Raw genomic sequence first — 14,861 nt, 5'->3', positions numbered from 1 at the left:
CTAGCATTGGTGTGAAGAAGAAATGATGTAACTCCATGCACCAGTGCCTAGGACATAGCAAACACTCAAGAATGGTAGCTCTTGCTTTAATTATTATTGTTATCAGTTTCTTGATGGTGAACTAAAATCTGTTTAACTGTATTAAAGTCTGGGTTGTAAAGAAGCTGAAAGTGCTATTAGCATCATTGAAACTAACTCAGAATTATGCAAATGAGCAGCCTGATCTATGAGGCTCAGAAAAGAAAATGCACATAAATTAGAAGACTGGGGCCCGCCTATGCTAATGAAGCTGCTTTGAGAGGCAGCGGCTCAAAGATTCTGTAAGTGGATTTGGTTACACACAGAGTCCTCCTAATTCCCTCTGTTTATTGGGAACAACCATTGTTCTTTGGCTTTATTTAGTCACAAAATAGGAGACAGCTTAATATCCTGACACAAATGATTGATGGTACTTGCGATACAAATTTAAACAGATGCAATTCCACCTACCCTCTCAAAGGTATGTGCATAGCGTATAACTTTAGAAAATATATTTTGTAGAGTTTTTCTTTTAAACTTTGGAGTGTTAACAGTCCCACTTAGAGATTCTACCCACATCACCTAGAGACTCCTTGTTCCTTTCTTGAAGGAATTGATCTCAAAAGAGCACCAATGAAGGTTCAGATTCTTGACAATGACCCTCACAGATTGGAGCAGTATTGGCCCCAATATCCCTTGGGTAGAAAAAGAGTTAGAGTTGCAGACAGAAGTCAGACTTGGTCCCAAGGTTCATTCATCCAACAGATGTTGAGTGAGCAGCTCATATATACCAGGTGCCATCCTAGGCTCTGAGGACACAAGAGTAAGTAGAAAACCAAAAGACCTCACCTATTAGAGGATGGAGCTATGCAGGGTTGTCTAGAAGGGCTCAAAACAAATTGATGAGAACCCAATATCTGACATTGCAGAAGAGAGATGATGTTACTACTTCTCCATTTCCCTTCTGTTTCTTTCTTCTATCCATCTCTTCGCTTGCTCTTAAACTGTCATTTATTAGTACTTTAAGAACAGAGCTCAAAGTTTTAATGACACAATAAATTTTTATTTGGAGGCCATATCACAAAACCCCTTGTTCGTTTCATAACCGTTGTGACATTTCTATATCTTGATTCATCTGAGAGTTCAGTAGAATCCAACTGAAATTTGGAACCTGTGTAGACACATGTGGCAGGTCTCAGAAGCAGCTGCTCTGAAAACATGGGCTCATTTCCCTATGTTTCTGAGCAAACGTGTTGTGTGATCACCATCTTGGAAATTTTTCATGATGGTCTGAAGCCAAGTGATGAGCTGTTCATCCTTCTGGAATGGAAGACTATTTTTGATTGGAAAAAACTCAATCTCAGCTTTGTTTTGTCCGTAGGGTTTTTCCTTTAAATTTGTTGGGCAATTACCTCTTAATTCTGGTCAAATTTTATTTGCTGCCCGTGAAGAATTCTAATGTGGGCTGGGTCTCCCTTTCTAATATATGTATAAGAAATGTGTCCTTTATAGCTAGCCTTGTTTTTTTTCCTTTACTCTGCTGTTTAGCTTTGCAGGTGAGAGAAACATTAGGTGTAATAGTTGACATTACAGATTATTCTAGTGATGAAACAGAGCTGAAATTGGGGGGAGAGAGGGTTAATGGGAAACTTTATCACTCTGAGCACCCTGCCCTTTTATTTTTATATGGATTTCCTTTGTTAATAGAGAATTGTCTAAAGAATGTTAATGGTATCTTTTTCAAATGCACCAATTCATGGAGCCCCATGATGTTGAGAAAGCAAAGAGCAGGGTATCATCCAGAACGATGTACTGAAGGCTCATTTTACCCATCTGTGGATCATCCAAGCTGGTGCATCTTTGAATCCACAGGAAAGTGAGCAATAAGAAAAGTGACCCATAGGACCCTTTATTTTAAATCCCCAACTCACATTCATCTTGGGGAATTTTTCTGTGATATGCTAATTACAGTTGCTCCGATGACGTGTGGTAGGATGAGTGATCTCTAAGACCACATCTGCCGAACTTTATTGATTAGGAAATTACTTGGGGGAAGGGAAGTGGAGAGCACAGACCCCCTGAGGTCTCTCCCAGTAAAAAAAAAAGACGCACTAGAATCAATGAGTGGAAAGTATGGCTTTAGGTTGACACCAACATGTTGATACATGGTTAAATGTGAAGCCTAAGTTATCAGCTAGTGCCACTGCCAGAAGGATGGAAGTTGCCACATGGTAGACACACAGAACACAAGCTAGTGAACAAAGGGCAGCAATCTCTGGGTGACATGGTGAGAACACTGTTCCAAATCAAGTTAGAACCCCCTGATACAAAACTATAGTCGAAGTAGCTCAGGCAGAGGGTGGAAGGTAGGTCTTATGTGGGGAGAGCAAAGTTTTTGTTTTGTTTTGTTTTGTTTTTTAATACACCTTTATTGGAGTATAATTGCTTCACAGTACTGTGTTAGTTTCTCTTTACAACAAAGTGAATCAGCTATATGTGTGCATATATCCCCATATCTCCTCCCTCTTGCGTCTCCCTCCCACCCTCCCTTTCCCACCCCTCTAGGTCATCGCAAAGCATGGAGCTGATCTCCCTGTGCTATGTTGCTGCTTCCCACCATCTATCTATTTTACATTTGGTAGTGTATATATGTCGATGCTACTCTCACTTCACCCAAGCTTCCCCTTCCAACCCTTGTGTCCTCAAGTCCATTCTCTACATCTGTGCCTTTATTCCTGCCCTGCCACTCGGTTCATTAGCAGCATTTTTTTTTTGATTCCATATATATGTGTTAGCATACGGTATTTGTTTTTCTCTTTCTGACTTACTTCACTCTGTATGGCAGACTCTAGATCCATCCACCTCACTACAAATAACTCAATTTCATTTCTTTTTATGGCTGAGTAATATTCCATTCTATATATGTGCCACATCTTCTTTATCCATTCATCTGTCGATGGACACTTAGGTTGTTTCCATGTCCTAGCTATTGTAAATAGAGCTGCAATGAACATTGTGGTACATGACTCTTTTTGAATTATGGTTTTCTCAGGGTATATGCCCAGTAGTGGGATTGTGGGGTCATATGGTAGTTCTGTTTTTAGTTTTTTAAGGAACCTCCATACTGTTCTCCATAGTGGCTGTATCAATTTACCTTCCCACCAACAGTGCAGAAGGCAAAGTTTAAACTGGAGGCATCTGTATTCCTCCCCACTCTGGGCTAACTTTCCTCATCTATGAAATGGTGAGATTGGCTTCTAAAATTTCTTCTAGCTCAAGCCTTCTGTGACTTTTTTTTCCCAGACCCTGATAGTTGGCAATAAGAAATTACTTTGCCCCTATCAGATGGACTGATCCATGCTCTCTGGATTTGGTTTCCTGGTCCCTCATCACAGTCCAGATGAAGCAATGGCATGATTCACTGGAAATATTGCCCAGACACCTATTAAAAGCCGTTAATAATTCAGGCTAATTGTGTCTTCTGGTGGACAAGAATCAAGAGGCAAGACTGTGTTTACAGGTCCCCATTCACAAAATGTCCCCATTTATGTCCCCACCACCTGTCCCTTTTCTGCCACCCGACTATCACAGGGTCTTTTCTTTTTTTAATTAATTTTTATTGGAGTATCGTTGCTTTACAATGTTGTTAGTTTCAGGTGTACAGCAAAGTGAATCAGTTATACATATACATATATCCACTCTTTTTTAGATTCTTTTCCCATATAGGTCATTACAGAGTATTGAGTAGAGTTCCCTGTGCTATACAGTAGGTTCTTATTAGTTATCTATTTTATATACAGTGATGTGTATATGTACATCCCAATCTCCCAGTTTATCCCTCCTACCCCTTGGTAATTATGTTTGTTTTCCACATCTGTAACTCTACTTCTGTTTTGTAAATAAGTTCATTTGTACCATTTTTTAAAACTTGCTTATATGTGGAATTTCATCACAGGGTATTTTCTTTTTCTCTCTTCTCTTAAACCACACGATGCTCACTCTCACTCTGTTTCTTCCCTCTCAGTCTTTGTCAGACACCATACCTTCCTTTCTCTATGCATTTGTGCCTAGAAATTTAGCTAAAAGCTTCAGTTACCGCTTATTCCCTCCGAGCCTCCCCCTCTCACCCAGATGGCTTAGGAAGGCAAACACAGTGGTCTCCCAGGGAGGAATTCAGGGGAGTGCTGATTTCTCCATCTCTTATACACGGGAGAATAAAAGATGGGAAGAAACAGAGATAACTCTCAGGAAAGCCCCCACCCCCCTTCCCATGTCCCTTGCTCCTCAGTGAACAACATAGAAGATGACCAGCCTGCAGCCCTGTCCGTGCTCAGCACTAAGACGGGGAGACGCACTGCCCTCAGGACCCCAGTTCTGTGTTTCTGATCGGCTCAGGTGTCCATCCCTGATGCAATCCGCTCTGCTGAGAGATGGGGTCACCCCACACCAACACAGCTGCCTGAGTCACACCTCTGTGGATCAAGTATGGGAAGGAAGCTTCCCTGAGAAGGAGGGGAGGGGGTTAGCCAGATGGGTTCACAGGAGAGACTAAATGTTGTGTGACACATCTCTGAGGCATTGGGTAGGATCACACCCACACTACGTTTTCGACTGTCAGTGATCTCTGAGTCAATTAACTGACAAGCTAATTATTCTTCATTATTAGGAGCCTCCATATTGTCTGCCTCTCTCCAGCCTCAAATTCCTCGGGGAGGTTACTAATAATAGGGCCAAATTGGAAAGGGTGGGAAGTTGTTCAGAGGAGAGCTGCCTGGACGTGAATCTGGGTCTGCACTTCAAAGCCAGGGTCAATGCCTTGTTCGTGGTGGGAACTCAAAGCCAGTTCTAAAGCACATCTGTGATTTCACACACTTGTCTGGACTTGGGAAGAGGGGTGTCTCTGGTCCTTTTCCTTAAATGGTTTCCATAGCCAGTGTCTTTTGATCAGTCCTTTAACCTTTCTCTGAGCTTCAGTTTCCTCGTCTGTAAAATGGGAATGATGAACTTAAGAATGAACTCACTGGGCTGTGAGTGGAAGTGCTTTGCTGTCTCTGATGACCCACGTGGCACCTACCTGGTGCCAGTAAGTGCTTTTCAATTATGAATTCATTTAGTGCCCACAGTAGCCCTCTTAGGGAGTAGTATGACTATTCTGTTCACAGATGTGGAAACAGAGGCAAAGCCACTTGTCATCCAGCTAAAGAGAAAGTCGTGGGTTAAACCCAGACAGTACTCTTGCCCCTCTGCCCTTCAGCCTCCCTGGGACCCTTTTAGAGGGAGGGCCCCCCACTTCCCTCTGCAGATCTCAGCTCTCTGGACCATCCTGGGAGGTTCCTGCAGCCCCACCCATGAAGCTATTCTTCCTCTTGCTTCTGCTTCTTGCAGATTGACGACACTGGCAGATTCCAAGTCACCATGGTTCCACACAGGATTGACTCTTCACCAGCACTAGAGGGACTCCAGCGGTGCACTTTCTGCTACGGTGAGACCCACAGGGAGAACATAACTTGATCAGGCCCGTTAAGCAGTGCAGTGAGTCACCATTGGCAGGAGCGGCTGGAACTTGGCAGCAGAGATGCTAGTGGCCTTGAGAGGATCTCTCTGGGGCTCCGGCCTCATCTTGCCACACAGCCTCATCCACAGATGGAGCCTCTCAGCTCATGCAGCTTCTAGGAAACAGGAATCATTTTTAGAAAAACTTAGCCTGTCCCATTGCCAACTTTTTCATGCTGTATATTTATGAGTTTTCTAAATCTCAAATGTTCACAACCCCAAAGAAATGCTTTACAGTGGGAGTGGAAATTAGCAGAAATTCATGCATTTCTCATTGGAAAGAGGTTTTCTCAGACTCCCAAATGTTAAGCATCAGAAAGATGTGCAATGCTGGTTTGTCTGTGGTTGTGTTTTATACACAATCTATAGGTCTAGCTGGAGAACCGGACAGACCTGTATTTGAGTATTCTAATAATTTGGATGTTCTAATAATTACAAAGAGAGTGGGACCACTGAGGTTACTGGTGGGTGTGATAACTTCCAGTTATCAGACATTCATTATTAGACACACACTGTTCTAATTGCTTTATATAACACCGATGGTGATGATGATGATACTTAATGCTTAGGCTATTGGGTTTATTGTGTTCTAAGCACTCTTCTCATTGTTTCATTTGATCCTTATAATCACCCTAAAATGTTTGAAAGGTTATTAGCTCCATTTTACAGATGAGATGAAATAGTTTGCTCACAGCCAGATCAAACCCGAGAAAGCTGGCGTTAAGACACCTGCAATTTATGAGAAACACAGATCTTATTATGCTGTTCCCTGAAACTCTGTATTTGGCCTTGAAGAAAATGCTTAATTCCTCTCCTTCTGCATGTGTGTCAATGAGATGCTCATTCTGGTCATGTGAGTGACTTCATAGGGAGGTGGCGACTCCAAGGGAGAAGTGGGATTTCTCCTAATAACCCTCACTTCCTTCTGTCTTCCCCTCTGCTGCCCTCTGATCATTTCCTCCCCCCGCCTCCCGAAGAGCTCACCACACCATGGGCAAATACATCCACCTAGAGTTCTCAGCTGTGCGTAGACACATCAGTGATGCATTGTGCTGGTCTGATGCATGGTCAGAAGTTGCCAGTGTGTGTCTGGGGATATATTTTGGCTCCATTTCTTGGCTTAAATCCTTGTTTTGTCTCTGAGGCATATAATGGAAGGTATTTTGGCTGTTGTTTCCTGCAATTAAGAAACCCCACAAAATTGAATAAATGGGCAGGCTACTGTCCCTGATTTTAGAAACTGCCTTGCACACAAGTGACTGTGCTGTCATCTGCCTGTTAAACAGCGTCATCAAATTTTATTGAATTTTAAGAAGGGAATCATAACTTGTTCAGAGCTTATATCTCTATTGAGTCCATGAGTAAGTCTGAAGTTCTGAAGTCTGCTCCATCCCCTAAGGATCTGCACTCTGGTTATTAACCTTTCATCTGACAGCTTTTGTTCATGGCCAGGCCCATATCTAAGTACTGGCTGTCCACACGTGTGTTTTTCCATTTCTCTTTAGTTTTTAAAGAGAAAATTCTCTTTAATTCTCATCCTTAGCCATCAACTGTTATTGGAAATCTAGGATTGCAGAATATCAACCGTGAAAGGGCTCTCTGGGTGAATCTAATCCAAGCACCTAGTTGTGCAGAATTAAGGCCCAGTCTTGGCTTGGATGGGGGTGCACAGCATGTTTGTTACTGGGGACAGCTAGACCAGAACCCAGGCATCCTGGCTCTCAGGCCAAGGGGCCTCCCCTCTGCTGTGCTATGTGGCCTTGCCTCAAACAGTACCACACTGACTTCATACGCAGACCCTTCTAGAAATGCTGGTGTCTCCTCTGGCAAAATAACTCTATTCTCCCGCCCTCAGACTCTTCAGTAAAATTAGAAGATTAGGTGACCTCTAAGATCCTTTCATTTCCAAGTTAATTTTATTTCTCTGAATATTCATTGTGGTCAGGTTCAATAAATTAATGCACTGTTTTTATTACTATACCTTTTTTAAATGAGATATGCATAATTATTAAAATGACCTCATATTTTATGAAAGTCCGTTAACATGTAGTATTTATATTCGTTTATTTAACAAACACATACTGAGCTTTCAACTAATAGGTACTTTGAACATAAGACATGAGCGGTAGTTTTGTCCTTAATGTCTCTACATGGATAGAGTTATAAACCTTTATTTAAATTGAAATAAAAGATGCATTGCTTTTTTCACTCTTACTTTTTAAGCAGATTACTTTTCATAGTAAAGCAGTGTGCGTGGGATGATAGGGGCCATTGGTTTAACCTGTATATTGTCAGTTAGAGAGATCATTAGTTTCTATGTCATGATACAGTATATCATGTACAATCATGAGATGAATTGTCCACTTCAATCTTTATAAACTTAAAGCAGAGCCAAGATGAAACCTCTGTTGAAAGCAACCTAATTTTAAAAAGTCAGATAATATTAGTGAATGGAACTCAAGACACAGGCTGTGTATAAAAATCTGTATTTTGGGGATCAAAGTGCAAACCACGTACTAGGAAATCTTCCTGTTGCTGACCTCAAAATCATTTAGTTACTACTTTAACATCAAAGATTATGCAGCTTCCAAATGTCAAAATGTTTGAGATGCTATCTCTTCCTTTTCTGTCCGTTTCTGTTTAGTAACCCTAAGTGACTTTTGGTCTGCAGATGTCTGCAAGCCGGATGCTTCTTGCGACCAAGCCAGACCACCAGCTGTGCAATCTTACATGGACGCTGCTTTCCTTCTGGATGGCTCCCGGCACGTGGGAAGTGCAGAATTTGAAGACATAAGAGGCTTCCTGGGAGCACTGTTAGATCACTTTGACATCACCCCAGAGCCTGAGACCTCTGTCACTGGAGACCGGGTGGCCCTATTAAGCCATGCTCCCCCCCACTTCCTACCCAACACTCAGAGGAGTCCCGTTAGAAGTGAATTCAACCTTACCACCTACAAGAGTAAACGCCTCATGAAGAGGCACGTGGAAGAATCAGTTCAGCAGCTCAATGGAGATGCTTTTATTGGTCATGCCTTACAGTGGACTCTCAACAATGTCTTCTTGAGTACACCCAATCTGAGAAGAAATAAAGTCATTTTTGTGATATCTGCTGGGGAAACCAATCACTTGGATAGGGAAACCTTAAAGAAAGAATCCTTGAGAGCCAAGTGTCAAGGTTATGCCTTATTTGTGTTTTCCCTTGGCCCTTCTTGGAACGACCAGGAACTGGAAGATCTAGCCAGCTACCCGTTGGATCACCACTTGGTCCAGCTTGGCCGCATTCATAAGCCTGACCACAGATATGGTGTGAAGTTTGTGAAGGCCTTTATAAGCTCAGTCAGGCGTAAGTCATAAAATCTGTTCTTTCTTGCACATTAAGAGTATTCTTGGTACTCCCCAAAGAAGGGTTGATGAGTTGACATGGATTCTTGGAAACCTCTGTCTTCAAGGGCACTGCAGGCTCAGCAAGGAAAATATGTAATTATGGATGTGGAGGGAGGAAGCCTCTGATTTCTAAGCATTGAATTTTCTGGCTCCTTTTTTATGCTTCTGGTTCCTATGGAGAAACAATCATAACAAGCAGTTGCTCGCAGTCTATATGGAGCAGCACAGTCTGGGGGTGTGAAGTCACAGCCTGGACTGTTAGCTACAAAGTAGAAACCCTTGGCATGTAACATTATCACGCTGCCCTTTGATGGAAAGTTTGACTGGTTAACACCCCAAAAGAGAGAGCCAGAGAAAAATTCAACAATCCTTGGCTTTGCTTTTACAAGTTCCAAAGGCAGAGTTTGAAGTATTAGGAGATACCATTTTACCTGTCAGAATAAAAAATACAGCCCTGCAAAACTTTCTTAGCTTTGTTAATGAGTTTTTATGATGCCAGTATTAGTGTAACTGGTGCCCATGAAAAAGAAACGTGGGCTGTATTTCTTGGAGTGAGCTTGCCTTGAAAGTATGCAATTCATTTTGAATGCAACAGGATGGATTAAGAGAAGCTATGTCCTGATATGACTCTGGAGGTTGAAGAAAAGCACTGTCAGATTTCTGATCATTTTTGTGGTGAATTTACTTTTGGAGTACAGATAAAGGAAAGTGAACACACAGGCTAAAGGGCACCCAGTGTAGCTTAAGGAAAATTCTGACTGTGTCTCAAACTTGTCACTGACATTCATGGTGAGACCAGTGAAGGCTGCAAAGACACTGACTAGTCAGGGTCAGTGAGGTCTGAGGAGCCTTGGGAAATGGTCGGCAGGGCTAATGTCATGTCCTCTGGTCCTCTGCTACTCTAGGTGTGAGTCTAGGACCAACATCCCAGCATCACCTGGGAGCTTGTGAAAAATGCAGAATCACAGGCCCTGCCCCAGACATTTTGTTCCAGAATCTGCATTTTATCAAGATCCCCATGTGATTCATATGTACATTATAGTTTGAGAGACACTGGTATAGGAGCAGTTGCTCCCAGAATGAAATTTGTGTGGATGGGTTCTGGAATAGGATCCAGAAAGAGGAGCTGGAAAAAAATAAGGGAAAAAATAAATGAAGGCCAGGGGTCATTCTGAGAAAAGAAATCACAAGGCATTTGTAAGGGTGAAACAAAAGAACACCTTGAAAGACTCTCAGCAACTTGTAAAGAAACACTCCTTATGAGGCAGAAAGTTGAAAGGAAGTTAAGATGGAATTTCCTTCCCCAGCTCAGCAAAATTCTTAATGGTGTTTCATGGTAACTAGTCAAACTGTATGATTAGATAAATGACACCGACCCCCATCACCCAGGGAAAGGGGAAGAGATGTTTTAAGAAGAATTACTTGGGGTTTAAAGTTTTCTAAAACTTTAAGTATCTAGAAATCTCCAATCTTTAAACGAAAGCTGTGAAAGTACAAAAAGTTGAAAAGATTTTAACATAATCATGTTCAATCCTACATGCTCCATTCAATAGCAGGCCCCCAGACCCACACTCACCCCTCAACATTAACATGTATGTATTAGGTACCTACTCTGAGCCACTCACTGTTGATTTATGGGGTATCAAGGAGGGACCAAAACAGATGTGGTCCTCACCCTCCTAGGCATCCCAGTCCAGCTCCCTCTCTAAGTGACTCTTTTTTATCACACTGCTGTGACAGAATTGGCTATCAGACACAGTTCACATCAGAATCGACAAATTTTCTATGCAAAACTACTGACTGACAACCTTAGAGTTAAGACAGATAATTAAAAATCAGATATACATAAAGGAAACATCACAGTCTTGGCCATTCAGTCTAGAAACGCACAGCCCAGTCTACAATAGCAGCTCAGAAGGTAGTGCTGGATCACAGCCCAGGACCAACTTGCTACTTAGACGACCTGAGACCATCAGGAAGAGATTTAATTGTGTTTAACACACAATTAAATTAAGTGTTTCATGGAAATAATAATGCATTTTTTAAAGTTTCTCATCAAAAAATGTTTTTTTTAATGTTTAAATGGTGTGGGAAGAGGCATGCTTTCATATTATAAAAAATTAATATACTTCAGATGAAATGAATTATAATGAATTAAACCCAAGATGGCACTGTGGTTACTGTTGTTGTTATTGATATGGAGACCATAAAGGAAATATCCTTTTCCCTTTGCATTTTAATATTCCAAAGGAGCAAGTAAAAAGTAACTATTCTGATTAGTTCATGTCAGAGACCAGACTGTTAGGATGGGCTTGTGATTTCTCCTCTAATGTTTGATGGACTTTAGCAGCTAAGGGCACCTTATTGAAAAGTAAGTTGACTTTTCCACTTATAAATTTGACAGTCATGCATTTTCTAAACCCAATTTTAGAGACCACCCTGAGAAATCTGCTTTCATCTCATATGGCCACCTTAGTTGGTGTCTTCCTTTGATGGATGTTGAAAACAGTGAAGGGACACTTTGCATGCAGAGCAGATTGCTGTAATGTTAATTGCTGTGAATAAGAGTCCCCTCACAGATTTCTTTTCTTCCTAGGTGCAATCAACAACTATCCACCAATAAACATCAAAGCAAAGTGCTACAGACTCAGCTCTGCAGATCTGCAGCAGCCCACGCGCCAGTTGCGAAGGTATTACCTGCTTGGTATTACTTGATAAATGAATGTGTCCCCTTCCTCCTCCTCCTTTTCTCCTTCTTTATCCTATTTGGACAAAATCTACCACTACATGATAATAAAATATAATTTGAGGGAACGAGAGATAATAAAGAAATGACCAGGTTGATCTGAAAACAATCAAATAAGAGTTTTTTAAAATAGAAAAATCTAATTGTTGAACTAAAACAACCAATGGGACACCCCAGTGGCAATGAGCAGACCTGATAACCAGATCTTGGTTTCTAAGTATCATTCCCCACTAAAAGGAACCAGGTTTCTTGGAGAAATAACTATTCCTAACCTGTAACTGGGAAAGTACAATGTGAGCCTGGAACATTTGTTATGCCAGAAAGAAAGAAAGTAGCAAAAACTGTCATGTCAAAAGGACAAAGGAGTTGTCTTGAAAGGGTTCCCACTGGCCCAATTTTGAACAATTTGAACATCAGAAAGACTAATGATGGTAATGGATTACAACACTGAATTTTAAAAATCCACAAGTCTGGGCTTCCCTGGTGGTGCAGTGGTTGAGAGTCCGCCTGCCAATGCAGGGGACACGGGTTCGTGCCCCAGTCCAGGAAGATCCCACATGCCACGGAGCGGCTGGGCCCATGAGCCATGGCCACTGAGCCTGAGCGTCCGGAGCCTGTGCTCTGCAATGGGAGAGGCCACAACAGTGAGAGGACCGCGTACCACACACACACAAAAAAAATCCACAAGTCTATCTAGAGACCCAAAAAGAGAGAAGGGGAGGAAAATTTCTTTTTTATAGAAGTATGCTAGCTAATAAATATAGAAAAAGTGGTAGAATTAGAAAATTATCAATTTGTAATCCCTATTGTAATAACTGAGTCAGGCAAGGATCAAGGAATGCTAAAACCAGTGGGTGACAAGTTGGGGGGCAGGCTATTTACAGTCCCACAGAACCCCTCACATATTTATTAATGACAGAGGGGAAATGTGCCTTTACATGGTGAGGTCTGGCCCTACCCACTGTAACCAGGATCTGACACTATGTGTCTCATGAGGGAGGCAGGGGGAGATACAGTATCACCCATGTGGGACTCTGGCTGGAGATGTTTGACCCAAGTCTAATAATGAGGAAACCATTGGACAATTCCAGAATATGGGATGTTCTTCAGAACAGCCGGCCTATATTCTCCCTAGGTTTCAATGTCTTGAACAGCAGAGGGACGTGAGGTAGTGTCCTAGAATTGGAGAAACTACAGAGACATAACAGCCAAATGTAGCGGTGTGAACCTTGACTGGATCCTAGATTAGAAAAAAAAGCTTATATTAATGACATTTGGGGGATAATTAGGGAAATTTGAGTATGAACAATATGTTGGGTAATATTATTGATTCGTGTGAATTTCCTTATGTGTGGTAATAGTATCATGTTTGTGTAATAGAATGTCTTTTTTCTTGAGAGAGGTATGCTGAAGTATTTAAGAGTAACATGCATGGTGGCTGCAACCTACTTTCAGATGGTTTCCTAAAAGGAAGTAAAGTGTGTGTATATGCATATATAAGTATATATGTGTATATGCATATATATGTATATATGTGTGTATATAGATATATATATGTATATATGTGTACACTCACACAGAGTAGCAAGATGGTAACAGGTGAAGAACCATCTAGATCAGGGGTCCCTAACCCCTGGGCCAAGGACCAGCACCTGTTAGGAACAGGGCTGCACAGCAGGAGGTGAGCAGCGGGAGAGCCAGCAAAGCTTCATCTGCTGCTCCCCATTGCTTGCATTACCACCTGAACCATTCTCCCACACACGCCGTCCATGGAAAAATTGTCTTCCACAAAACCAGTCCCTGGTGAAAGGCTGGGGACCACTGATCTAGATGAAAGATATACCAGTATTTATTCATGGTTCTCTGATCTTTATAATATTCTGTGTATTTGACAATTTTCAAAGTAAAAAGATAACTTGTAAAACTCAGTGGATGGATTAAACAGAGCAATAGACACATCTGAAGAGAAACATAATGAACTGGAAAAATAAAGCTGAAGAAATTACTCAGAATGCAAAGAAGATAAATAAATATAAGAAGTTTAGAGACAGAACAGATTGGAAAGATCTAACCTATAGCTAAGTGGAATTCTAGAAAGATGAAATAGAAATAACAAATCAGAGACAGTATTCAAAGACATAAAGGGAAGATCATTTTCAAGAACTTATTAGAGACATGAATTAAAAGATGAAGAAAAGACAAGGTATAACAGTCAGGATAAATAGAAAGAAACAGCAGTTGGAATGGTGTAGGGGAATGCAGAACACCAGGATGAAGAAAACTTAAAAGCAGCCAGAAATAAAGAGTAGGACATCTGCAGAGAAACTATAATTAGGCTGGCAGCTGAATAATCAGTAGCAGTAGTAGAAGCCACAAAACTATTGAGAACATTTTAAATAGTGGGGAAAAAAATTTGCCAACTTACAAAAACTGTCTTTCAAAAATAATGAGGGTTTCCCTGGTGGTGCAGTGGTTAAGAATCTGCCTACCAATGCAGGGGACACAGGTTCGAGCCCTGGTCCAGGAAGATCCCACATGCCGTGGAGAAACTAAGCCCACACACCACTACTGAGCCCATGCACCACAACTACTGAAGCCCTCGCACCCAGAGCCCGTGCGCTGCAATAAGAGAAGCCACCGCAATGAGAAGGCTGCACACCACAACGAAGAGTAGCCCCAGCTCACTGCAATTAAAGAAAGCCTGCGTGCAGCAACAAAGACCCAATGCAGCCAAAAATAAATAAATAAATTTATAAAAAATAAAAATGGTGAAACAAAGACAATTTAGAAAGACAAAAACAATAGTTCATCACAAAAAGACCTTTGCTAAAGGAACTTCTAAAGTATGTACTTCAGGGACTTCCCTGGTGGTCTAGTGGTTAAGAATTGCCTTCCAATGCAGAGGACATGGGTTAGATCCCTGGTAGGGGAACTAAGATCCCACAGGCCACGGGGCAACTAAGCCCACACACTGCAACTACTGAGCCCACGCACTCTGGAGCCAGTGCACCACAACTAGAGAGAAGCCCAGGCGCCACAGCGAAGGTCCCACATGCCGCATCTAAGACCCAACGCAGCCTAATTAATTAATTGATTTTTAAAAAGACTCTGCACTCCTAATGCAGGGGGCCTGGGTTAAAAAAAAAAAAAAGTACTTTAA

The 14,861-nt window shown here is 41.7% G+C and overlaps 1 protein-coding gene across 1 annotated transcript in view; it reads left to right on the top strand.

The window, feature by feature from the left end:
* Positions 1-14,861, top strand: part of LOC115863489 (collagen alpha-6(VI) chain) — a 110,063-nt gene that overhangs the window by 83,282 nt on the left and 11,920 nt on the right. Inside the window, exons 33-35 of the mRNA XM_030876403.2 lie at positions 5,404-5,500; positions 8,243-8,914; positions 11,552-11,645. Coding sequence (XP_030732263.2) covers positions 5,404-5,500; positions 8,243-8,914; positions 11,552-11,645 — 863 coding nt within the window. The remainder of the gene's footprint in view (positions 1-5,403; positions 5,501-8,242; positions 8,915-11,551; positions 11,646-14,861) is intronic.

The sequence above is a fragment of the Globicephala melas genome, chromosome 4, assembly GCF_963455315.2.
Source record: "Globicephala melas chromosome 4, mGloMel1.2, whole genome shotgun sequence".
In the NCBI taxonomy this organism is placed as follows: domain Eukaryota; kingdom Metazoa; phylum Chordata; class Mammalia; order Artiodactyla; family Delphinidae; genus Globicephala; species Globicephala melas.
The sequence above is the reverse complement of the archived record's forward strand: the minus strand, read 5'-3'. Positions and strand labels throughout refer to the sequence as shown.